At 59.5% G+C, this 26,028-nt stretch overlaps 1 protein-coding gene across 2 annotated transcripts in view; it reads left to right on the top strand.

The window, feature by feature from the left end:
- PACSIN2 (protein kinase C and casein kinase substrate in neurons 2) overlaps positions 1 to 21,303 on the top strand; it is a 134,311-nt gene extending 113,008 nt beyond the window's left edge. For both annotated transcript variants that reach the window (XM_049627585.1, XM_049627584.1), the window contains 9 exons: positions 615 to 771; positions 2,782 to 3,017; positions 4,478 to 4,633; positions 8,945 to 9,120; positions 10,660 to 10,780; positions 13,494 to 13,615; positions 15,917 to 16,039; positions 16,448 to 16,644; positions 19,537 to 21,303. In XM_049627585.1, coding sequence (XP_049483542.1) covers positions 615 to 771; positions 2,782 to 3,017; positions 4,478 to 4,633; positions 8,945 to 9,120; positions 10,660 to 10,780; positions 13,494 to 13,615; positions 15,917 to 16,039; positions 16,448 to 16,644; positions 19,537 to 19,649 — 1,401 coding nt within the window. In that variant the 3' untranslated portion in view covers positions 19,650 to 21,303. The remainder of the gene's footprint in view (positions 1 to 614; positions 772 to 2,781; positions 3,018 to 4,477; positions 4,634 to 8,944; positions 9,121 to 10,659; positions 10,781 to 13,493; positions 13,616 to 15,916; positions 16,040 to 16,447; positions 16,645 to 19,536) is intronic.
- Positions 21,304 to 26,028: the final 4,725 nt, after the last annotated feature.

The following is a 26,028-nucleotide window of genomic DNA, read 5'->3' as shown; positions in this document are numbered from 1 at the left end:
CACCTGCTGTGTTGCCTGGCACATAGTAGGTGCTCAGAAAGTGGGAGAGTGTTGAGTGCTCTAATCGGGAAGTGATAATCATCCAGCACGGGATGATGTTAAAGTGGGAGGTGCCTGAAACCTGTTTATACCAGTGATTTTCCAAAGGTCTTTAGCCAGTTCTGTAATATTAATTATAGAATCATTTAAATCCGAGCCACTAAATTATTATTATTATTATTATTATTATTTTATTATTATCTCTCTAGTCAGACATCACTTGCTCCAGGAGCTGTCCCTCACCCCTTGGTCTACATGAGATGCCCTTCTGGGCACCTTCAGCTCGCCATTCCCTCCACCACAGCCCTGCCTGTGCCGGTCTGTCCCCCTCCCTGGCCCGGGGTGTCAGAGCGTGGACGCTGGCCACGTGGTTTTTGAGCTCTGAATTTTTTTTTTTTAATGTTCCTGCCAGTAATAAAAATGGGGAGCTTGTCATCTAACAACGCAGGGTGCCTTTTGAGTGGAAGAGTGGATGAGCCCGGCTGGCACGGAGGCTGCGCGTGCAGCCGTGGGGGTCAGGCCTGCCCCAGCCCCAGGAGGGGGCCCCGGCCTCACCGTGTGGTTCTGTCTCCTAGGTTGGGAACTACAAGCGGACGGTGAAGCGGATCGACGATGGCCACCGCCTGTGCAGCGACCTCATGAACTGCCTGCACGAACGGGCGCGCATCGAGAAGGCGTACGCGCAGCAGCTCACCGAGTGGGCGCGGCGCTGGAGGCAGCTCGTGGAGAAGGGTAGGGAGGCCGCCGCCCCGGGGGGCAGCGGGGCGCCGTCACCCAGCAGCACGGGCAGGGTGAGCTCTCTTCCCCTTTCTTTGCGGCACGGGGCTCCTCTCTGCAGACGGCACCCGAGCCCCCCTCTGCGGAGCCCCGGTCATCCGCAGGACATGCTACGCTTGCCAGCCTAACCCGGGACGGCGCCTTCGGGACCCAGACTCGAGTCAGCGCTCTCATGGCAGAGAGCTGGCTGCTTTGCACGGCGGGTCCGACACAGAGGGTTGTTTATTCGTAAGCTCGGCTGTGTAGCAGATCAGGAAAGACTAGGTGGTGACATCGCCAGGCTTTCTAATTTGGAATTTTAGCAGGAACAACTAGAGGTGTCGTATGGTGTGCGTTCTGCCCCCGCTCCCTCCCTAGCAAAACGCTCAGAAGATTCTGGAGTTTGGTAACCGACTGCTGCCGTAGATATGGATTGTGCTCAGGACGCACCTCCCGGCAGTAGAGGGGGGCTTGATGGCTTCCAGGGTTTCCTGCGACAGAAGCCGGTTGGTGGGGCTTTCTCAGGGTGTGCCGTGGGGCAGGCCCTTTCCCGTGGCAGCCCACCTCAGAGGATGGGGAAGTCAGGCCGCTGGCCTCGGGGTCCGGCGGGGGGACGGGGGGCGGGGCCCCAGGCAGCTTCGGTCCGGTCTAGACCAGCTGCCCGTGTCTCCCCTGCTGCTGAAACTGGTCGTCGGTCAGGTGGGGGTGGTTAGCACAGTGCTTTGGTACAAGCAGGTGCCAGGGAGTGAGGTGGTCACGCACGGGTGACGAGGAGCCGTAACTTGTTACTTTATTTCCACCTCTTGGGGTCCAGCTGCCAGCACCGTCCCTTGTGTTGATTCAAAACTTGAGGCTCACTGAGCACCGTTGCCCCCCTCACCGCGTGGATCCCACCACCGCGTGGCAGACCGAGGCAGGACAGGGAGCAGCTTGTTCTGTAGACACAGGGAGTCGAGGTTCAGAAGGGTTCACACCCCCCACGGCTATCCACCCCTCCGGTGCCTCTCTGTGTCAGTACGCAGCTCAAACAGCAGTTGTCCCCCTCAGATTCCGTCACAGCTTCTTCCTCCCTCACCTGAGGCCAGCACCCCACACCCTCAACAGAGTGACAGGCCGATTACGAGCTTCCTTCCTGAGCGCAGCGTGCGAGGGGACCACTGCCTAGAGATTTCCATCTGGCCAGAGCAGCTTCCTGCCTCCAGCTCTCCTTCCTCTCCCCAAGACAGGGCTTCCATTCTGCTGAGGAGACAGTCCTCTGTTTGACGAGCAGCTCTCAAGTTCCTGCTCTGAGCCAGGCTCCTCCTGGGAGTGAATGAGAGAGGTGCTGGAGAGCCCCCCGCGGGGAAGGGAGAGGCCTCAAGAAGGGGGAGAGGTCAGCTCACTTCAGAGGCACCTCCTTCTCCAGCCAGCCATAAGCATATTAAAACTTTCAAGATGCTAGGGCGCCTGGGTGGCTCAGTTGGTTAAGTGTCTGACTCCTGATTTCAGCTCAGGTCACGATCTCCTGGTTCATGAATTCGAGCCCCATGTCAGCCTCTATGCTGACAGTGCTGAGCCTGCTTGGGATGTTCTCTCTCTTTCTCTTTGCCTCTCCCCCCCACCCAACCCTAATAAATGAATAAACATTTAAAAAATATTAATTAGGAAAAAGAAAAACTTCTAAGATGCAGAAATTTGAGTTTTTAAAGAGCTTAGTGACTCTAAAAAAAGGAAACGTGGGTAATCCCCTGATTTCCCTAACAAAAGAATGGCTGAGTACATCCAGCTTCCCTTCCTTATTCTTTCTTCATCCCAGGCTGAAAAAGGAACAGCCACTGAGAGAAAAAGATCTGAAAGAACCCAAAGGAAACCTCTCGGCCCAGCAGCCAGGCTGCTGGGCCTAGAATCCGGTCCTCACAGCAGAGACAGGTTAACAGAGCAAATCCCCAGGGCAGGGCCCCTCCGGGAGCCGCGGGCGAGTAACCGGCAGCTTCTCTCCTGTGCCAGGGCCCCAGTACGGGACGGTGGAGAAGGCCTGGACGGCGGTCATGGCCGAGGCGGAGAGAGTGAGCGAGCTGCACCTGGAGGTGAAGGCCTCACTGATGAACGAGGACTTCGAGAAGATCAAGAACTGGCAGAAGGAAGCCTTTCACAAGCAGATGATGGGAGGCTTCAAGGAGACCAAAGAGGCGGAGGACGGCTTTCGGAAGGCGCAGAAGCCCTGGGCCAAGAAGCTAAAAGAGGTGCATGCCTCCTGCAGGCAGCTCCCTGCCCGGCCCGGCGCCCCTGCTTCCTGGCTGCTCCCCCTCTGGCTGCTTTGGGCAGCGGTAGAGATGGGCCACCCCTCGGAGGCCCGTGGTGGCTAAGATTTACTCCAGTTCAAGACCCCGCAGTCCCTTTGGGCTGGTACAAAGGATTAATTTGAAATGTTTCTTTTGTATGTGTTTTTCTCTGAAATTTGCAAATGATACTGATACTGGTTTTTCCAGACGTAGCAACCGAAGCCACTGAGCCTTGCCCAGCCTTGGCTCGCGGGAGGCTCTCAGACACGCACCCCTGCCCTCACCACCCGCAGCTCGCCAGCCCCATTCCTTGGGTGGCCGTGCTGCTTCCTTCCTTGCCCGTCCCCCCAGCTTTTCTCAGGAGCCATACTGCCTTCCTCCTCCCCAGAACCGCCCAGAACAGACCTCTGTCTTGGGGTTGTAACGACAGGCTCTCCTTTTCTCTGTTGTCTCGGCCTTCGCCACTCTCCTTTCTTCTTGTCCGCGGCCTCATTTGTAATGATTATCCCCCTCATGAGGCCACGGTTACAAAACTCTTTCCTCTCTAGAATGAACTCTGTGACTTTGGCTCAAGCAGGGAAACATCTGTGAAGTAAAGATACACGCATCCAGGGGCGCCTAGGTGGCTCAGTCGGTTGAGCGCCCAACTTCGGTTCAGGTCATGATCTCGCGGTTCGTGAGTTCGAGCCCCACGTCGGGCTCTGTGCTGACAGCTCGGAGCCTGGAGCCCGCTTCGGATTCTGTGTCTCCCTCTCTCTGCCCATTCCCCAGTTGCACTCTATCTCTCTCTCAAAAATAAACATTAAAAAAATTTTTAAAAATATGAAAACTTTAAAAAAACTTAAAAAAAAAACTATACAGACATCTGCACATGTATGCGTGCGTGTATATATGTGAGAGAGCCGCGGAACACGTGTCCTGTGACTCTGCCTCCCAACACCAGCCCCTCACGTTAGCCCTGGAACTTTGTATTCGCTGTTCCAGCTGCCTGGCATGCTCTTCCCGCAGACAGCCTCACCTCCTTCCCATTCCTGCTCCGTGGCGTCTCTCTCTCGGCCGGCTCTCCCCAGCCTCCGTATGCAGCTCGGCACGGCGTCGCCTCCCCGCTCTTCTCTCCTCCTTGGCACTCATTACCCTCTGACTCTGTTCTTCAGCCGTCTCTTGTAGTCGCCTCTCTGGCTGGACGGAGAGCTCCGTGACAGCCCGGGGCCTTGGGTGCCGCACCCCCGGTGCCCAGGAGGGCGCCCGGCCCCAGGCAGGCACCGCGCCAGCGTCTGCTGGATGCCCTGTCGCGATCGTGCGGCGCGCAGAGCTCTGCACCTGCTCCTCCCTCTCGTCTGGGTGGCGCGAGCAGAGTCTGGAGCCTCTAGTCGGGACTCTGTGCTCCCGACGTGGCGCTCAGGAGCTCCCTCTCCCCGCAGGTGGAGGCAGCAAAGAAGGCCTACCACGCGGCGTGCAAAGAGGAGAAGTTGGCCACGTCACGAGAAACCAACAGCAAAGCAGACCCATCCCTCAACCCCGAGCAGCTTAAGAAGTTGCAAGACAAAGTAGAAAAATGCAAGCAAGATGTTCTTAAGGTAAACCGGGCACAGCTTTTCCACGCTGAACGCGCGTGCCTCAGCTGGCCACCCGTCTGGCCCACGGCCTTTGTCGCCGCTGGAGCGGATGCGGGGGGAGGTGCCACGGCAGCGGAACCTAGTGCTGCCCTCGAGAGGGTTCCGCGGTGAGCCCCTTCCCGCGGCCCCCCGGTGCCCTGCTCAGGACCGGGGCGGAAGCGAGTGCTGGACAGGCAGGGGAACGGGCCATTCCTCCGCTTGGGGAAGGGCGGCGGGGCTGCTGCCTGCCAGGCGGGAACAGCTTGTGCGGGACGTGGAGGCGTGAACGTCGGCGGCAGGGAGCTGACGTCTGAGCTGGCACAGGGGGTTATGATGTCCAAATTGCCAGTGGTCTTGCAAGGCAGGTGGTGAGCTTCTGACGCTGCTAACAGGGAGCCACTGAAAGAAGGTTCCAGAACCCGGGGAGGGCACAGGTGTGGAGGAGGACCACAGCTTACAGGGATTGCTCTGGTGGTGAGGGGCGGGAGTCCCATGGCAGGACAGGAGTGCCTGGAAGGCCCAGGGCACTGTGGCCATAGGCGGGGTCGAGGGAGCAGGGCCCAGCGGTGAAGGCCCCGGAGAGGTGTAGGCGCACAGGCAGCGTGGCATCCCGGGTGCCCTCTGTGCAGTGCCGTGGATCAGAGAGCGGATGGGAGGGCGGTGTGACCGTGAGGGCGCCCGCGGAGGCCGGAGTGATCCTGCCCGGAAGGCCCGGGGCACGCAGTGCCAATGCTGGACAGGTTCACGTCGTTTGAAAGTTCCCGGGAAGTGAGAGCTGACGTGAGCGAGGCCCCGGGCCACCGCCTCTGCTGTGCGGTGAGGGTGCAGGGGGCCGGGGCCGTCAGGGGCTGCTCTGCGGCAGGGCTGAGCGAGGAGACGCCAGCCTGCGTCCGGGGAGAGAGACGCAGAGAAGTGGAGAGGCCCTGCGGCCGGGACAGGACGTGAGGCCGAGGGGAAGCAGGAGCCCTGAGCTGCTCCGTGGACACCCTCCACCGTGTCCGGCTTGGGTGAGCACCACTGAGCCCGGGGACTTAGGTGGTGGCATCTCTGTGTGTGACTGAGGAAACTGCGTTGGGAGAGGCTCAGTCTTGTGCCAGCTGGTGATGTGAGCGGGGGACGGCCCGTACCCTCTCTCTCCGCCCCTCGCTGCTCTGTCGTCAGCGTAGCGAGGGGGCGGGGTCGTGCAGAATGTCGTCTGTGGAAGAGCCCATCCCTCAGAGCGAGCACCGGAGCCTCTTGGGGAGCAAGCCCCCACTCCCCGCTCCTGGTTCTGGGCCTGGGGCACGGTCAGGAATGTGGGGTTTTAGAGCAGCTGCTGCCTCCGCTGTGGGATCGGGTCAGGAGCCTGGGGCTACGCGCTGAATAGGGAGGGCACCTGGGCTCCGGGAACGTGAGGCCGGCGGGGTGCTGAGGGCCGCTTCTGCCAGGTGCCCAGGACGGCGCCCAGAGGAGAGATGCGCCGTCTCTGTGCCGGGGTGTGGGTGTGAGGGAGATGTAGACACATAACCTTTCCTGTTTTATTTCCAGCCGCTCCGAACAGAGTTCACTAAATCGATGCTTCGGCAGAACAGACCCAGGGTCCAAGGTCGGATGTAAGGCGCCTGTCAGGATGACTGGGCCGCTTTGTAGAGATTTCCCTCCTGGCTCTGCGGTGTGGTCGGTGACCTTGAAGCACGATGGTCCTCGTAGGCCGAGAGCCAGCCCAGAGAGGAGGGCACCCCCACCCCCACCCCCCCTTCCTGAAGCGGTTTCCAAAAACCAACCCTGACTGGCTGCACACACCCTTCTGTATTTCTTACCGGTCAGGCAGTGACTGCACCTCGCAGTATCCATCAGAAAGAACTCCTCACGTTCAGTGCTAAAGGCCACCGTCCACAGGAGAGCGAAGGCTGCTTCTCGTTTTGCTCCACGGATGTTTACTGGGAACTTTCTAAGTGCTCTGTGCTGGGGATTCCCCAGGGGTGGTGATCGCGCTCTCTATCTGGCCTTTGCTGGGGCAGGACTGTTTGTGAACACGGGCCACGTGCCCGGGGAGCGTCTTGTCGCCACCGGGTGCCCCGGGGTGCCCAGGGAGGCTGCTGTGTTGAAGTATCCCAGAGAAGTGGTTGCTCTGTGTCGCCCTGATGGTACCGCTGGGCGCCGGCTGTTTAAACTAGAGCTGCAGGTCTTCGGGCCTCCGAGCTAGTGATCCCACACAGGGCCTCACACATGCAGGCGGCCGATGAGGAGGAGGAGGAATAATCAGGGCAGTTGGTGGCTCTCTGTTCCTGCTGGGAATGCCCAGACTGGAAGGGATGACCTTTCTCTGGGGTCACAGAGGACCCAAGCCCAGCCAGGAGGCTCAGAAGCAGGACAAGGAACGGTAGATACGGGAGGGGGCAGGGGGTTGTTCCAGGGAGTGGACGGGGCCTGTTGGGGAAGTCTTTGAGAAGAGAGATCCCTGGGGCATAAAGGGGAGTTTTCCAGGGCATGAGTCACAGAAGCGTGCCTGGGAGGGAAGCAGTATAGACAGTGAGTAGACTTGGGGTCTCGAGCGGGGGCGGAGAAGCTGCCCCCGAGGTTGCGGGGGACCCACAGCCGGGGTCCCAAGGCATGGCCTTGATCCTCAAGGCCAGGCGGCCTGTAACGGCTCAGGGAGGCTCAGCCCTTTCTTAGAAGCCCACACTGTCATCAGGACCAGAAAAGCCAAGTTCCTGCGTGGCCAGCCCACCCGTCCGTGGTCTCCATAGTGGAAAGGTTTACAGTAAATATGGCCCCAGCTGGAAAGGCTTATCGGAAATATCGCCCCAGCTCTGCTGTCCCTCCATTTGCCCCAGGATACTACCGTGGTCCTATCATACTTCCTTTCTGGTAAAATCCCTTCTCAGGACGGTCTCTGAAGGAACAGCTGTGTAGGGGAGTGTAGTGGGCCGGAGGACAAGGGGCCCAGAACTTTTTTGGATTCCTGCTTTGTGCAACTTGGTGCCCATCTTGTGTTCCCTCATTTAAATACCAGAATGTCGAAGTAGAAGTGCAGGCCCTGGGGTTTTGGTTCTGGACCCGCCACAACGAAGGGAGTGTCACAGTAAAGCAAGTCAAACGACTTTCTTGGTTTCTCAGTGCATGTGAAAGATACGTCTGTGCTATAGTGTAATTTACAAAGTGTGCAATGGCATTACGTCTAAAAACGACGTACATACCTTAATTAAATATTCTGTTGCTGAAAAGTTGTGACCGTCAACTGAGGTTTCACGGAGTCATCGTTAGTCACAGATCGCCATGACGAAAGTCATAATAACGGTAATGATAGCGGAAAAGTTTGAAGTATTACGAGAGTCACCCAAATGTGACGAGAGACCTGAAGTGAGCGAATGCTGCTGGGGAAGTGGCACCGATAGACTTGGTCCACGCAGGGTGGCCACAAACCCTCAGTTTGTGAAAAGATGCAATACCCGTGGAACACGATAAGACAAGGTTTGCCTGTACCTCATGTTCTGCGAAGGAAAGTGGGGCTGTCAGAAAATGGGGTGCCAGGACCCGCCCCCAGGTCTGTCTGGCACTCAACCCCGTGATCTTGCCTCTGACATAACTTCTGAGTCACCGCTGTCGTGGGCAAGGTCCGAGGCGCGTGGGTGACCTGGCAGCCCTTCCCCGGGCAGAGAGGACACGGGTAGATGACGTGGATGGGAGTCAGCGTGGCAGCGGTTGGTGCCCGAGACCACGCACCCTGGGCTCCAGAGTGAACACCCCTTCCCCAGCATCTACCTGTCTGGGCCGGTTCTAGCTGAGAGGCCCAGTAGATGCCAAGAGTGTGGTTTGCAGTTCAGAAGTGGGGCAGCTTGGACTTGAACTTGAATTTGAAAGTGGAGTCTGTGACACTCCGGAGCTCGTGCTCTTTGTGCTTTGGAATCTGTAGAGGCCTGGGCGATGAGCCTGGGGGGCCTGGCCACGTGGGGGTGGGAAGGGCGTCTTGCCCAGTGTTTTCCCCGCCCAGCTCGGGTGGGTGTCCCCTTTGGGAGCAGGGGTGGAGCGGGAGTCCCGTGGGCTGGGACCTGAGGGGCGTTGAGGAAGTCGATCCTTGGACTCTGGGTCCCAGCTCCTCACCCTGCTTACTCCCTATGAAGCCCCTCAAAGCGTCTGCCCGAATATTGTCACCTGACGAGTCTGGATGCCGATGACGCCAGAAGTGGCGGAAAGGGACAAAGGCGGGTGAGGAACAGGGTGGCGCAGAGCCCGGCTGGCTTTCTCTGTGCCAGAGGGAGCCGGGGTGAGCGGAGATGACCCTCCGTCCCGCGGTGCCGGCTTTTCTTGTAGACCAAAGAGAAGTACGAGAAGTCGCTGAAGGAGCTGGGCCAGGGCACCCCCCAGTACATGGAGAACATGGAGCAGGTGTTCGAGCAGTGCCAGCAGTTTGAGGAAAAGCGCCTGCGCTTCTTCCGGGAAGTCCTGCTGGAAGTTCAGAAGCACCTAGACCTGTCGAACGTGGCCAGGTGAGTTCCCGTTCAGAGAGGGAGCACGTCACCGTGTGGTCCGTGGAAAGTGGCTTTTGCGTACAGCTCAGTAACTGCTCTCCAGACCGGGGCTGGGGGTGGCCGTGTCTGTCCCGAGACCTCCTCCCCGCTGAGTTCTCCTGTCCGGGGAGGGTCTTGTGCCACGGGGTCGGCCTGTGTGGTGTACTCCCCTCCCCTCCCCCTGCCTGTGGCAGCTGATGGCCCACGGCTGGCCTGAGCCGGGGGGCCTCGGGCCACGCGCCGCCAGCTCCGCGGACGCGCCCTGGGCCCGGGTAGGAAGGGAGGGCCGCGGCTTGGACCGACCACAGCGGCGTATCTGAAATCAAGCCAGGAGCATTTCCCCGCGCTTCCCGGGCCGGGGTGCCCCACCCTCAGGACCACCTCGCCTCGAAGCCCTTCGCGAGGCCCTTCCATCCAGAGCAGCTGGCTGCCTGCTCAGCCCTTGACTTCTCAGTGGCCCTTGGACGGCACGGGGCCTCAGAGACTCCGCTCTGAACCGTGACGTGGACGCCGCGGTGTTTCTTCCACACTCGCCTCCTCCTTGGTCCCGTGATGCCTCCTTTGGGACAGAGGTCCGGGCTAACTGTGGACGTGGACTTCAGCCGTCCATATAGCAGAGCCGTTCAGAAAGGACTCACAAGTTAAGGCTCGTCGTTCGCAGGAAATTACATTCTCTTTGTCTCCTGTGTGACACGATAGAAACAGTCCTCGCGGAGCTACTCTCCCGGCATTCATTGTTCCTTAGGAGAGTCCGTACAGCGGGAGGCACTGTTTCCCATCTCACTGGCGAGAAAACGGAGGCCGGCTGTGGAGCGTGACTTGCCAGGAGCTGCACCGCTGGCTGGGGAGGGGGGGGCGGGGGCTCGCCTCCCTGGGGAGTAGATGGCGAGTGGCCCCCTGGGGCTGTCGTGGCAGAATACCAAAAACCCGTGGCTTAGGACAGCAGAAACTTACTCTCTCACGGTTGGGAGGTGGGACGTCTGAAGGGAAGGTGTCGCGGGGCCGTGCTCCCTCTGAGGCTCTAGGGCAGAGGGTGCTCCCAGCGGGCAGTGAGTCTGCCGCCAAGCCCCGGCCCGTTTGGTTTAAAAGCCAGTTTGTGGGAAGGGTCCCCCGGGTGGCTCGGTTGAGCATCTGACTTCGGCTCAGGTCACGATCCCACGGTTCGTGAGTTCGAGCCCCGCGTGGGGCTCCGTGCTGTCAGTGCAGAGCCCACTCCGGATCCCCTGTGCCCCCCTCTCTCTCTGCCCCTCCCCGCCAAAAAATAAAAAATAACAACGACAAAAAGCCAATTTGTGGGAAGCCAAAGCTGTGGCTCGCGCACCGTGATCGTTGTCTGTCTCCTGTGCACGCGGAGGCCAGGGGACCATCCCGCCGACCCAGGCAGCACCTCCCGGTCCGTACTATGAAGCTGATTCTAGTGTGGCTGGAGACCACGTGCCTGCTGTGCCCCGGCTCTTGGCTGGGATGAACGGTAGCCTTCCCTGCCTTTCAAGACGGTCCTGTCTCTTTCTGATTTAGCTACAAGAACATTTACCGCGACCTGGAACAGAGCATCAAAGCCGCTGACGCAGTGGAGGACCTGAGGTGGTTCAGAGCCAACCACGGGCCAGGCATGTCCATGAACTGGCCACAGTTTGAGGTAAGAGGAGGCTGTGCCCGTGACCCCGCTGGTCCGGCAGGGGCCTGGGCCCGTGAGGTTGAGACATGTGCTGACTTTCTCATTCAACTCTGTGCTGGCCTTTGCCCTGTTTGTGGGGCAGCCTTTAAGCATGGCTGTTCTAGAAACCAGCTTCATGTTCAGAGTCCCCAGGGCACTACTGAAGGGCCTTCTGAATCTCAGTAAAGACCCTTCTCATCAAGAATTCGGACGGTCACTTGGTGACCACTGGCATTGTCTTCTTGGTGGTGAGTGCCAGGACCCACAGGTCACGCGGGGGCCCCAGTTCCCCGCCCCACCCTGCCAGACGGCTGAGAAGGGGGCAGCCACCGTGCAGCTGGGCTTGGCAGGCCTCCGGTCCAGGACGGGGTGGAGAGTGGGCTCTTCTTCCCCCTCACACGAGGCACTTTGCCTTGTTTCAGACGGGAAATTCAACCAATTTTGGTTCAGGGTTAACTTTCCTCTTTTCCTGATTTCCTGGGTCCGAGCCTTCCAGTATCTTTACATGTAAAACGGGAGGCCCTGAGGCCCTCGGGTCTCTTCCAGACACAGGACTCGGTCGCCAGGCCCCATCGGGCCCCACATGAGTCCTACCACCCTCCTTCTCTGAGGGAAGGGATTCTCCGCGCCTTGTGATGAAGCAGGGGCCGGGAAAGGCTTTGCGGGCCCGCGGGTGCTGCCTTCTGGGAAGGACGCCTTGTGCGAGGGCCGAGGGGCCTCCCCTGCCTCCAGAGCTGCCAGGGTACAGGCTACACTCACGTCTGGCCTCACCACTTACCAGCTGTGGGACGCTGAGCGAGTGATTTGTTCCCACGTATCAAATGGGGAGGACCACGGGCGCCCATCTCCTCGGGCAGCTGGGGGTCGTGACCTGGTCCGTGCTGGCCGTTGTGTCAGGCCTCATACGTGTGCCTCCATCTTCTGGAGCTTCTGAAGAAAGCTGGGCGGGCCCCCTGCACTGTCTGCAGGAGCTCTCCCAGCAGGACGCCGAGAGCAGACTGGGCCCCTTCCTCCGAGGCACCTGCACAAAGCAGAGCCCCAGGGCCCTCCAGGGTGGAAGCGGACCTACAGGAGAAAGCACATAGCCTCCCTGCCCTCCCTCCCCCCCAGTGGCGGTGGGTGGGGAGTTGACCTGTGTCCTGTGGACAGAGCCGGGATTTCCCCCTGCAGGGGGCGTGTGCTGCTCTCGGGAGCTGGCTCAGGAGGTCACCCCCCGCCAGTCCCTTAGGGAACGGAATGGTCGGGGAAGGAAGACTTGACAGGCCGTCCCACTGGGGTGGGTGTCCTGGCCAGAGCACACTGTGGCCCTTCTGTCTGTGGATCCTGCAGGCCGGGAAGCAGCACCCCCATGTGGCATATGCTTAATGGTTCTTCCAGGGTCATGAAATTACAGGGTCTAATGAAATTATTTGTTTTTATTTTCCATGCCGCAGGATGAAGTAAGTTTCTGTTCTTTGGCTAATGTATTGAATTCCAAACCTTGTGCCGTGTGTGTCCAGCCCGCGTGGGCTGCGTGTGGGCTCCACAGCCTGGTGCCGGCAGAGGAGCTGAGGCAGCATTTCTGCCCGTGCTGGTCATTGTCCTCGTGAACGGCCGGCCCTCCTTCCCCAGCCGGCCTGGTGTCGATTACGTGGGCCCTGGGGAGCCCACCCAGTCGGGACGGGTCTCTCTGAGTCAGCTGATTTTGGTTGGGAAGATAATTATCAACAAATAGGTGACCAGGATCTGGAGTCAGGCCCAAGTCTGCCACCAACTCTGTGTGGCCAAGGTCACGTTTTCTGTCTGGGCCTCAGTTTCCTCGTCTGACAAGTTGGCAGGTTAGACTTGGTGTTTCTAAGATGCCTTCTAATCTGGAGGCCCTACAGGTACATGTGGGCCACGCTGTGGCCTCGATCACACCAAGGGTGAGTTCAGTGGAGGTGGTTTGGTAACGGGTGGGGTTACCTGCCTTTCTGCAAGATCGTGTTAGGGACACGTGTTAGGGATGGCCCTTCTTCCTTTTCCCCGCTTCCAGCGTCCCTCAGTGCAGTTGATAAAAGCTGTTTACGTGCTGGGAAACTAGGGAACCTTTGGGGAGTTGCCTCTTTGGTTAGCCCCGCAGTACGTGCTACCAGTGAGGGAGCCACTCCCGGAGACCTGTGAGGTCGAGCTGGCTTATCTGCCCCTTTGGTGATGTGACATCCAGGCCCTGTGCGTTTGCACCCCGTGGTGCGGTCCCCACATTGCAGGCTTGCTCAGAGTCCTGTAGCCAGCCCTCCTGTTCCCCTGGGAGCCAGAAACACTTTAGGGAATAAATAGGAAGGATCTTTGCTGAAAGAGCTAATTTGGAAGGCTCAAGGAAACTGGTGAGGCCTCTGGCGACCCCTGGTGGCTTAAGGTGGCCGGAGACTTAGTGCCACGTGGGCAGGGGCCGGATGGGGAGGCTCCCTGGACACCTGCGTGCTGGCTGGCCAAACTCTCCTCCCGGGACCAGGCCACCACAGGCCCAAGTCCCCACCTTTAGCAGTGAGGAGGGGGAGTAGGAAGGTGCCAGGAACCTGAGGTCGGCTGGAAAACAAGGCAAAATCGAGGCAGCGAGGCTACGTGTCACTAGCCAGGCGGGGCGGGCCACTGGCTAGCTGGCCGGGGTGTTAGACTGACGTGGCCTCAAACTAATGAACTTCCCTGTCTCTCTCCCTCGGTGCCTGCTGCCCAGGAGTGGTCCGCAGACCTGAATCGAACTCTCAGCCGGAGAGAGAAGAAGAAGGCTACTGACGGCGTCACCCTGACGGGCATCAACCAGACAGGCGATCAGGCTCTGCAGAGCAAGCCCAGCAGGTGGGCACTGGGGCAGCCTCCGTCCCCTGGGATAGGTCCCCTGGGTCCTCTGCGTGGGCCGGACACTCCCCAGTGAAGCCTTGCAGGGAGCCCCACACACACGTCTTTCCAGATGCTTCCAGGGCATCCGAGCTCTGCTGGGTAGTGGCCCAAGGGCAGCCCTGGGAAGGATCATCAGCTCACCTGGTGCCAGAGCTGTGGAAGGACCCAGAGAAGGGAGCCTTTGCCACACACATGGCTTCTGGCCCCAAGTGAGGGCGGGAGCTGATGTCAGGGGCTGGTCGTTGTGGATCTCCACTGGCACATGGGCAGATGGAGGTCGCTGTCGTGGCTCCCTCTGGTGGGACCAGGCATCCTGGCCAGGTTGCTTCCCTGTGCCGTGTGCAGGGGCCTGATTTGGGAGTGGGGGCAGCACAGGACAGCATTGTCATGTGTCCCACCCACCCCCTTTTTTTTTTTTGAGAGCGAGAGAGACAGAATGTGAGTGGGGGAGGGGCAGAGAGAGAGGGAGACAAATAACCTGAAGCAGACTCCAGGCTCCAAGCTGTCAGCACAGAACCTGACGTGGGGCTTGAACCCACAGAACGCGAGCATGACCCAAGATGATGTCGGACGCTTAACCGACTGAGCCACCCAGGCCCCCACATGTCACCTCTTTGGTGAGAGCGTTGGTTATTTTATTTCCCATGGCACTGTTTGCTGAAACCTAGTTTGGATAGAAGAGGTGATGCTGAGGTCATTGGAACCTCTGGGAAAGCGTGTGCTGGACGAGGCCTGTCCCCGGGCCTCCGCGTCCCGGCGGGCAGGTGTTGCTGTCCTCTGCGGAGCTGCCCCTCTCAGAGGCCACTCCTGCCGCACAGGCTCCGCACCCAGAGGCTTCCCTGCCACAACGGTAACGATAGACCTCACGGTTGTGCCTCCTGGGAGGGTCCGTGAAGGTTCCGGAGCCCTTTCTGCATCCCCGGGCACTGAAGCTCCTACCCGGGCTTCCTGGGCAGACGTGATGGGTCACCATTCAGATGGCTGTGCCTCCGTCTGGACAGGTGAACTTGGTGAAGTGGCCAGAGCAGTACGAGCTGTCCCAGGGATCAGGCCAGCACCTGTGTGACTGGCTCAGGGGTGTGGAGGGTGAGACACCACCCCAGGGGTCGGGGAGGAGGGCGTGGGAGAGTCTAGGCAGCCGGGGCCGCCCAGCACCAGCCCCCTACAGAAAGAGAAAGGTGCCAGGGAGGGAGGAGGGCCTGCTGGCCTCAGGCATACAGCCCAGGCTTGGGTCCGGTGCCCCTCGCCAGGCCACTGAGGCAGTGGCTGGCCACCTGTGGTCACTGGTGGCATTTGTGCCCTGCCCCCCCCCCCCCCAACTCTGTCTGGGCCATCCATCCAGCACCGTGGGTGCCGACCGCACACAGTCCCCCACTTGGCGGCAGGAGGCGGTGCTGGCCCCACAGGCCCCACCCTGCCGCTTAATTCCACAGTCAGGTGCCAGGGCTCTTAGGGGCCTGTCGCGTTTCTTGGCCATCCTGTTCTGCGCCTTGTGCCCACAGTCACTGCGTCCTGGCTGTTGGCCACCGGGCCGGGCTTGGGTCAGATTTCTCTCCAGTCTGTCCCCTCTGGGCCTGGCACCCAGTAGGCGGCTGATAGAGTTGTGCAGATTGGATGTTCTCTCTGTGGAGCACAAAAGGGCTCCTTCTTTCTTCTTGGAAAGGGCTTGGAAAGGGCTTCAGTAGGCTTTGGTGTCAATTTTGGAAGCTCTAACCCCAGAAGTGGGGAGGAGGCCACCGGACCCTTTGTAGTCAGGAGGAGGAGAGTGCTGTGCTGTGGGGTCTGGCGAGGGCCAGGGGCCTCCCTCCTGCTCTCCGCAGCAGGGCTCTGAGCCTCCCAGGCTGTCTGCTCCCCAGGCTGAGCCCCTCAGGCTGGCCCGCCAGCTCACAGCATCGGGAACGGGGGCCAGGTTGGGGGGCTGTGGGGAGAAGCCGAAAGCCCAGACATGACTTGGGCTCCAGCGGCAGCCTGTCCCGACCCCAGGCCTCCTGTTCAGGATAGCCAGTGTCCAGAGGCAAGGAGGGGAAATGGCAGTGTCGTTCTCTCTTAGACGCCGTAAGTGTGTTTAGCCACCAGAATATCACTAAGTGTTTTTGCTAAGACCATCTTCCCACTCAAACAACATATCCTCCTATCCGGGGCGGGGGTGGCCGATGTGTCCTTTCAGACCCTGGCCCTGTGATCCTGCAGCTGGGAGCATGCAGGCCCCGGGCGGGGTGCCGAGCTGGGGTCCCCTGAAAGCTGTCTCTCTCCCTGTAGTGACCTTAGTGTCCCGAGCAACCCCACACGGTCAGCACAGTCACTGTCCAACTACAACCCTTTCGAGGACGAGGACGACACGGGGAGCACCGTCAGTGAGAAGGAGGACGTTAAGGCCAAAAAGTTGGTGAACAAACATTTCCCTCCGGTTTCCACCTTGCTCGCTCTGTCTCTCGTCTCTCTCTGTCCAGGCTCCTGCCCCCTTGGCACTCAGAGCAATGCACGAGGCCTGCAGGAGGTGCCCGGCTGCCGGTGTAGACAGCCTCTGGCTCCTCTTTCGCTGGGCGGGGGGGCACCCGTTAATAATCCGTGCTCGCTTCTTTTCTGTACTCTGCTAACCCTCGTCGAGGCCCTCGCGCCACCACCACAGGGAGACAGGTGTGCCGAGGGGCTCCTCTCCTGCCGAAGGAGCCCCCTGCCCGGCCCCAGGGCTCTGCGGCCTCCCCTGGCAGGGGTGAGGCTCCAGGCAGGGCCTCGCGCCTCTGCCAGCCCCGTGCTCGGAGCGCCGGGTCAACCCTTCCTTTCTTGCAGCGTGAGCAGCTACGAGAAGACCCAGAGCTACCCCACTGACTGGTCAGATGACGAGTCCAACAACCCGTTCTCGTCCACGGACGCCAACGGGGACGCAAACCCATTTGATGAGGATGCCACCTCGGGGACAGAAGTGCGGGTCCGGGCCCTCTACGACTATGAAGGGCAGGAGCATGACGAGCTGAGCTTCAAGGCTGGTAGGTGGGCTCCCTGGCGGGCATCTGGGGCGGATGCTTCCGACCTGCTAGGGGCTTAGGGTTTAGGGGGTGTCTTTGTTTTTCTAAGTCTGGGAAACTCCTGCAAGTTTCGTTTGCCGGTCCTCCCCGCCACATTTCAAAAGCAGCAGGTGCTCAATGCCACACGTTAGAAGGCATGAGGTGCCCTGGTGCCTTTGCCTGAGGCGCCACCCCTTGCAGGACCGAGGACCGGGCACAGCGGGGCACTGGGCAGGACATGCTGGTCTCCAGCACCAGCCAGTTTTCCCAGCAGCCCTGGGGGTCCCCAGGGGAAGCCTTTCTCCAGAGACGCCCCCAGCTGGCAGAGGAGCCCTTAGCCAGCCTCCTGGCCCAGACCCCAGAATAGCACTCGGTGTGCCCCTGGGCCACCTGGAGTCCCGTTTTAGGGTAGTGCCTTTTGAACTTACTCCTGCGGCCACATCGTATGTGTTCTATCACCAGCACACCTTTGTTGCCAGTAGCTGAAACTTCTGTTTTACAGAACAGTCTAGATCCAGATTACGGGAGCCCTGTGCCGCAGATTTTCTAGCCTTTGTCTTTTATTGTTTTTTTGTTTGTTTGTTAGTTTGTTTTTTAATGCTGGTTGCAATTTGCCAAAATGGGTTGCAACCCTCAGTTTGAAAGAGCCTATCTTAGAGCCTTTCAGAGGAGGCCCACAGACGTGGGCCCACAGAGAGCCAAGCTCCTTCCTTCTGCCTTGCTCGCTCCTCACAGACACCCCAGATCCAGCACCTACCCCTCTAGGTGGATGAGCTCAACCAGCGCAGGCTGCCGTGTGCACTGGGACGGACCCCCGTGCCCAGCTTGTGGGGCGGAGGGCCGTGTCGTGTGCTCGGCAGGCCGGCAGCTGGCCCCACACCCTCGAGCCCAGGGTTGGTCATCAGGTGCCCCTGGCTGCTTGTAGAGAGTCCTTAAGCACCATAACGCACCTTTGCCCAGTTTCTGAGATCTAGTGGTCATTAGCCCCTTACTTCATCTGTTCATTGATTCTTTTTTTTTTCCTTTTAAGTTTATTTATTTATTTTGAGAGAGAGCAAGCGAGAGAGAAAGAGTGAGGTAGAGAGAGAGAGAGGGAGAGAGAATATCCCAAGCAGGCTCCTTGCTGTCAGTGCAGAGCCCATCGTGGGCCTCGAATTTACAAATAGGGAGATCATGACCTGAGCCAAAATCAAAGTCAGACGCGTAACTGACTGAGCCACCCAGGCACCCCCTCGATTTAATCATTTTTAATTCCTAATTCTTTCTGAGTCCCGCCTGTTGGATTTGCCAACAGCTTTTAGATACAAACATCCTCGTCTGCTCCGAGTGAATTGATAAAAGCACGCTGACTGAGACCCGTGCTTTTAATCACCGATTCACGTTTCACAGCCCAAAAGCTGCCCTCTTCACCGTGTCTGTTTTCTGTGTTATTTGTAACGTGACGTCTGCCCCCGGCTGCCACCGCTTCCTTCTGCCTGTAGCTTGTGCTGGCGCTCGCTGCTCCTCGGGGTCTCAGGTGCCCACGGAGCCTCTCCCTGGCGCCCTTGCCACCCCGTGCGAGTGTCACGGAGCTGGCCTCGCCGTGCACCCGCGAGCCTGGCGGCACGCAAGGCGGAATGAGGGAAAAGCCAGTTGTAGAAGCGTCGGCCCTGCCAGGAGCCCACAGTGGGGGGCGGGAAGGACAGGAGAGGATGGAGTTTACCGCTCGCGACACTCACCTCCACCCCGCGTTCGCTGCTGATGTTGCCGAGTCAGAGTTGCGCGGGGGCCGGTGCTAACAGAGCGGCCCGGTGCCCATCTCGGGCGCAGCGGCTGCAGGAAAAACCACCCCCACGTGGGAGTGACGGCAGCTGCTCAGTGCATATCGGCCACCACCCGGCCCTTCCCCGATCTGACGCTAAATCCTCCCGGAACCCGGTCTGCAGATGAGGAAACGGGGCCCAGGCGCAGGGCTCTTTGCCCGGTCTCCTAGCCGGGCCGACCGGCTCCCACCGGCTCCTCGCTCCCGGGAAGGTCCGGGCTGCGGGTTCCCACGGCGTCTCCGCAAGGTGGCTCCTCGCCCGTCCCCTGGCTCTGGCCCCCTCTGGCCACCAGGCCTGGACCTTCCCCCACCACGGCCCCGACCCCACCTTTGGTCTTCGTCCCCCTGGTCTGGCTCCTGGAAGGGCCGGGCCTCCCTCTGTCCGTCCCCTCTCATGAGTGTATCTCCTCCACTGCCCGGGGCCTGGCTTGAATTCGTGGTTCCTCCGTGTCCGAACAGACCAGACGTGCATCAGCCACGCTAACACACGTGGCGAATGGCTTCCATTTCACAGTGTTTGGAGGGGGGTTGAGGACAAATGCCCCGAGCTGGGCGCTGGGGACCGAGTGATGGGTCCCTGCCCTTCCCACAGCCTGCTCTGGACACAGATGAAACGAAGGCATGAGGCAGGGCAGTGAGTGCTGGAGGAGATACCAGACCGAGTGGGCCAGGGCCCGGGAGGGAGGACAGCAGGAGAGGGTGGAGGAGGGGTGGTGTGGACCCTCGGAAAGGATTCCTCTGACCTGGCCTGGGACAGTCAGGAGGCACGGGCCTGTGGCATTTAATTCTGCAGTGTCTGTGGGAGCTGCTTGTTTTAGGGTCACTGAGAGACGGCAGCCATGACACCTCTCAGAGGCCCCTGTGGCTGAAAGGACGGCTTCAGGTGCAACCTAGTAGGGAAATAACCAGGCCGCAGGCCCCGCTTTGTCCCCCAGAGAATGCCTGCCCCTTCCCCCCAGGTCCGAGACCCTCCGTGGGCCCAGGGTGGGGGCTGAGCCACGAGGGCGACTCTGACCGGGCGGTCAGCCTGTCGCCCACCCGCTCACCAGGACCGCTCCCTTCTTGTCTTGAAGGGGACGAGCTGACCAAGATCGAGGACGAGGATGAGCAGGGCTGGTGCAAGGGACGCTTGGACAACGGACAGGTCGGCCTGTACCCCGCGAACTACGTCGAGGCAATCCAGTGACGGGCCAGCCGGCTGGCTGGCGGAGGGTGGAGGCAGCGGTCCCGGGAGCTCCGTTGGCCGTCGGGCCCGGGCAGCGACACCCCCGGCACCAGCCGGCCGTGTGAGCGTCCGCTCCTTTTCCTGCAAAGGCTGACGGTTCCGTTGCTCTTGGCTTCATGGTGTCTCTCGAAGGCGGACGCGCCGGTCATTTCACCCGGGACCCGGCACCCTTCCCGCACGCGGTGCCGACGGAGAGGTCTGTGCGCAGGAAGCCACAGTAGGACGGCAAGCGCCCCGGCCCCCGTCCCGCCCGCTGTGCGTGCTGTGCTGGCTTTTCGCAGATCTGTGTAGTCTCGCCCTCGTCTTTCCTCCTTTCCTCCTCCGAGTCGGCAGTGGCTTCCGCTGATTCTCGCTCCGCCGATGGCTTTCTCCGACGAGTCTCCTCACCCGCAACTCAAGTGGACGCTTCACTCGAGTGAGGACTTTGAGGTCCTTCGTTTAAAGGCTGTGTACAGTGATGCTTTTTTTACATGCCTGTTCTTCCACTCATTTATGCTTAAACGATGGCACAGATTGATATACACCAGTCCTGCGGCGGGGCGGGGGGGTCTGTTCCCGTGCCGCCCGGTAGGTCCTGCCGTGGCTCATCGAGAGGGGCGGGCGGCCTGGGAGGCAAGGGAGAGCGGTGGGAAGGCAGGAGCGCATCAGGCTGGGCACGGCCGCGAATGCTGTCTGCGTCGGGGCGTCCTCCACGAGTTTCGGGGGTAACCTTACGTCGTACTCCCCGCGTCGCCATATTTAAAAGCTATTTTCGTCCTATTTGCGTTTAAGATTCTACTCTTGCCGGTTAACGATTTTGTCAGAGATTTGGAAGGTTAAAAAGTAAGACTAACTTTTCAAGCACACGCATCTGTAGCCGAAGATGCTTTACGTCAGACTGTCCTCTCTTGGTGTATATCTGTATATATTATTTGATATTCAGAGAATCTAAAGAGTTCGCCTACTGTTTTAACGAGACGTAACGGCTTTTGACAGTGGGTTTAACTGAACTGCTTGAAGACTGTGACATTCGGGCACAGGCCTGGCCGGTGGGCCAGGCCTCCTCTGGGCTCGGGACGCGGCCCTGGGCCTCTGAAGTGGAGACAGCTGTGGGGAAGCGTGTCCTCGCCGGCCAGCTGTGGGTCCACCTTCTGACCAGCCTTAGTCCTTTCCGTAGCAGAACACTGTACAAACTCCCGTGTCTTTGCGGCAGCCGCAGGGTCCACAGTCCTCCTTTATTCCTCGTGAGTGCACGAAAGCTGGGTCTCAGCCCAGAGCACGGGGGTCCCTTCTGAGCAGCCGTGGTCATCGGGAGCAGACGTGCTGGGGCAGGAGCCACACTGTAATGACAGGGCAGGGGAGGGAGGGAAGGAGGGAAAACCTTTATTTTGTGTAACTCAGACATTGTTGGAATGGCCGCCGCCATCACAAGCTATGCATTTTCTCAACGTTTCCAGTGAGCTTGAGGTCTTGCTTGGAAAGTGGGTGTGTGTCTGTTTTGTCATGAAAACTTACCAGCAGAAATCCTCATTCCTTTGCTACAGATCTACCAAAAATTGTCAAGTCTTTTCAGTTAGGAGTTTCTTTAAATGTATAGTATTTTAGGAAAAAAATCAATAAACAGTTGATCTCGTGAGTGTGACTGTCTCAGAGCCGTGTGTGCCTCACGCTCCCGTCAGCGGTGCGACCGTGTCTCCGTCAGCATCTACCAGCTCTGGAGCTGGGCGAGATCCCAGGCACCGGACTGCTGCCCAAAGGGTTATTATGTCCCCTGCAAAAGAAAGAGGTTGGGGATTTGAGGCACCTGAACCCCTCAGGGTTTTCCCCAAAACCCGCCACGCTGTGGCCTGGGCTTCCCCGGTGTAGACAGGCTGGCTGGACCCAGATGAGTGACTGTCCATCACCTGGGCTGCTGTGAACACACTTCCTGGGCCCTGTGCTCTGCTCATACGGTACCTGCGGATAACATGCTCCTCTCCGGACGTCCCGCGAGCGGGATGAGGCTCCCCGTTGCATTTTGCAGCGGACACAGAGGCCCCTAGAGCCATAGTTACCCAAGGAGTCCCAGCCGGCCTGTGGCACTAAAATCCCTGTGGGGCCCTCCGCCCTCCCGGGGGTGGCCTGAGTCGAAAGGGCAAGGTGAGAAAGAGCTGCGAGGGCTGCCACAGCCCCATACACCGAACCCTGGTAAGGCTCGTCCAGAAACGCGCCCGTTCTGGGCACTGGGCCCTCGGAGTCAGAGGAGCGAGGCGGGCGCCGCAGCCCCGCTCTGCCCAGCTCAGGAAGGCGGAGACCAAGCCTCGTCACCCGATGGGCGATGGGGCCCCTGCTCTCCGCTCATGAGGAGTTGGAGCCCATCAGAGCTGCCCCCGGCTGCCGCAGAGATGCGAGGTAGGACAGGGCGGAAGGGAGGGGTCGGAGCAGGCTCCCGTCCCCGAGGCCCGAGCCGGCCAGTCCTGGGCACATGGTGAGCTCGCATCATGACGGCCTCGGGGGAGGCTGGAGTCCCCCTGCTTTGCAGAAGAGGACACAGAAGGTCTGGAAACTCAAGTTCTGCGACTTGCCTGAGGTCCCGTGACAGAACTGCGGGGTTCTCCAGGGCAGGCCCTTCCTCGCAGCCCCCACTGGCGGCTGAAGAGCAGGGGGTGAACAGGAGGAACCCTCAGAAGTCAGGATGAAACCCCTTCTGCTCAGCCAGGCCCTGTTCGCAGCCTGTCCTCTCAGAGCTCCTGCAAGAGATCCTGAAGGGCCCTCCCTGCCCACCTGCCCCCTCCCGTCCTGGCCCTCAGGGGATCCCAACCCACCCCTCGCTTGCCCAGGCCAAAGTGGTGCCCGCCTTCCTGTTGGAGGGTTAGAGGCAGGCGTGCAAGGCCCCGGGGGCCCAGGAGGTGGTAACTGTTACTGTGGTGATGAGTGACACCCCCCTCCCCCCGGTCCCCAGCCAGAACCTTCTGGCATCCTTGACTGCCCCTCCCACACCTTCTGTGCTGGGCCACCGAGTCCTCTTCGTCCCTCTGTCCTTCCCCCTCCATAGCAACCGCCGGGGTCCCAGCTGCCTCATCTCCGGGATCACTACTGCACGCACACCACCTTCACGGGGCCCTGGGACCCTCTGCTGCCTGCCCGGTCCCTTCCCCTCAGCAGAGGGTGGGAAAGGGTATTTCAGCTCCCGTCCAAGCCCCAGGGAATGCCCCGAGGGCCAGCAAGCCCTGGCTGAGTGACCCAGGCAGAGATCCCCTCTGCAGCAGCTTGAGCTAAAACACTAGGTTTTCCGAGTTCCGAGCGGGCCCCTGTCCTGGGCTTCGCGGCAGGACCCTTTACCACCCTTTACGTGCCTGGTCTGGTGTTTGCTGGGTGACCTGTGGGCTTGGGCTGTGACTGGGGGCAGACTTGGAGGCGGCTGCCTACAACCCGTCAACATACTGATGGGGGAGGTTGGGGAGGGTCCCTGTGGGCCACGGGACCACCCCCCCACTTGTTCACGGGGAAACGGGCCACGTCAGGGGCAGGGGCAGGAGCGAAATTCCCGCGGTCGCAGAGTGAATGGTTGGGGGGCGCTGAGCGGCTCCTGACCCTGAGTAGCCCCTCCTGGCGGGGAGTCAGCTGGCCCTCTGCCTGGGTGATATTCATTCACCGAGCATTTCTTGAGCACCTACTGTATGCAAGGCTGACCCTCTGGGTGATATTCATTCAACTGAGCATTTCTTGAACACCTACTATATGCAAGGCTAACCCTCTGCCTGGGTGATACTCAGGAGCATTTCTTGAGCACCTACTGTATGCAAGGCTAACCCTCTGCCTGGGTGATATTCACTCACGAGCATTTCTTGAGCACCTACTGTATGCAAGGCTAAGCGGTGCCAGGACAGAAGCGAGGAAGGACACAAGTTTGCCTCGAGGGGACTCCAGAAGCTCAGGGAGGGACCGAGTCATTCTGACACCTGGGAGGAGGGGTGCCTGGTGAACTCTGGAGGCCACCCTATAAGTCTCAGGAAATTCGGACAAACAGGGCCCCCAACCCAGCTCCAAGGCTCTTGGGGGCACAGTACTTGGGGTCCTTGAGCTGTTGCCCCCACTTCCGATGGGAAGCATCCCTTGCCTGGCAAGATGTCGGGATGGACTGCAGACTGACGGGGGAGGACCCCCACCCCTGTGCGGCCTGAAGCCCGAGCAAGTGCCTGAACCTCAGAGCCTCGCTCTCCATAAAATGGGAATGATCTTGGGGGGTGTCCGGAAGCAGGAGACCTTGCTGGACCGGTGCCTTGCCCGCTGCGTCCCTTCCCCAGACACCTGCAGGAGGTGTGTGCCCCTCTCTGGACTCTGTTTTCCCTTAGAAGGCCAGGCATCGACTTCCGGGTGGACCTCTGTGGTCTCTGGTGGGAGTGAGCAGCAGGGCCCAGGCCACAGCGCCCAGTACACAGATGTGGGCCACTGGTGGAGGGATCTGGGGCTGGGATAGAGGCGCTCCGCTGCCCCAGGGAGGACAGACCCAGGCCAGATGGAATCTGGCAGGCTTGCTGTTGAGGCACAAGGTCATCCTGCACCACGTGGGGCCACTGCCAAGCACAGAGTTCGAGGAGCCAGGCTGAGCCCGCACGGGCAGGGGACAGGCAGTTTCTCAGCCCACTGTTTCCATCCAGCCTTGGGCTTAACATTTATCAGCTACACGTCGGGTCCGGTCCTGAGCACCTTTCTCGGCAAAGGGTCATACAAACCTCCTCGTTACGTCTGAGCGCCATTTTGCAGATGAGGAAACAAACCAGAGAGGTTGACTGACTTGCATGAGGCCACACAGCAGGTTAGGGGCAGAGCTGGGGTTTCAACTCCAGTGCCTAACTCCAAAAAGCAGGTGCTATCGAACCCCCGGAGGACTCGTTACAACCCAGCTTCCTGGACCACGTGCCAGAGTTTCTGAGTCACGAGGTTGGGGGTGGGGTCCAGAGTTTGCCTATCTAGCAAGTCCCACGGTGCTGATCCAGGACCACACTTTGAGAACCGCTGGTCCAACCAGCAAGTCAGAGCCTCCAAAAGTACCAGCGATCCCATGTACTCCTTGATTTGTTCATATGACCAGCGGATGCGTCTAACCCAGCTCCGGGGCATGGAAGCTGTGGGGACCCAGAGACTGATAGACCACGGTCTGGCCCAAGGAGGTGGGGAAAATATGTCCAAAGAGAGCCCAGGGAGCAGGGGACACAGACCAATGTGACATCCCATCCCTGGCTATTCCCATGATTCCCATGCAAGGGGCGGGGAAGGTTAAGGGGCAGCCACCTGGCAGAGGGAGAGATGTCCTACCAGGGTCAGACGGGCACCTCGTGTCAACCGATGAGCTTCAGGTCCTCAGGTAAGCCCCTCCCCCTCATCTGGAAAATGGGGAACCGGTTCCTACCTTCTCTTTTTCATGATCATGCGGGGCTAGAGTGCGAACGTGCTTGACAAACACACAAATCTGGGGAACACTGTTGCGGAGGCAGTCTAACCCCGAATGTCATCCCAACTCAAGCCGATAATTGCCAAGGTAAGCAGATCTCCGATGGAGAGTCCAATTCCTCCCCGACCAGTCCTTCCTCCAGACCCCATGTGTTCATCCATGTATGAAACTGTATGCAAGGAGGCTGGGTTTTTTCTGCACCAAAATCTGAGAAAAGATTTTTGTTTCCCTGAAACTTAACAACAGTCTTACAAAGGCATAAAAATGAAGCTAGTGGTTAAAAGCATGGGCTATGAGGGGCGCCTGGGTGGCTCAGTCGGTTGAGCGTCCGACTTCGGCTCAGGTCATGATCTCACGGTCCGTGAGTTCGAGCCCCGCGTCGGGCTCTGTGCGGACGGCTCGGAGCCTGGAGCCTGCTTGGGATTCTGTGTCTCCTTCTCTCTCTGCCCCTTCCCTGCTCTCTCTCTGTCTCTCAGAAAATAATAAATAAACATTACAAAGTAAAAAAAAAAAAAAAAAAGCATGGACCATGAGGTAACGGTCCTTTGCGCTCAGACTTGGTCCAACTGTGTGACCTTAATGAGCTACGTGAGCTTGATTGAAATACTTCGTCTCTCTAAGCCTTGGTTTGCTCATTGATAAAATGGGAATAGTGGTTCACATTTGTATTTCACTCTGTGCCAGACCCTGTTCTAACCTCTTCAGCGTCTGTTAACTTCCTGAATTCTTACAGCAGCCCCATGAACTACGTGCATGAGATCATTCCTAGTTTTACAGGTAAGGAGCTGGAGGCACAGAGAGGTTGGGGAACTTGCCCAACGGGCCACAGCTGCCACCCCGCCAGGCGGGCGTTCAGACGCGGGGGGGTGCAGTACAAGCCATGCCCGCTAGGCTGTGCCGTTGGACTGTGAGGGCGAGGAGGTGCCC

Source organism: Panthera uncia, chromosome B4, assembly GCF_023721935.1.
Source record: "Panthera uncia isolate 11264 chromosome B4, Puncia_PCG_1.0, whole genome shotgun sequence".
Lineage (NCBI taxonomy): Eukaryota > Metazoa > Chordata > Mammalia > Carnivora > Felidae > Panthera > Panthera uncia.
The sequence above is the reverse complement of the archived record's forward strand: the minus strand, read 5'-3'. Positions and strand labels throughout refer to the sequence as shown.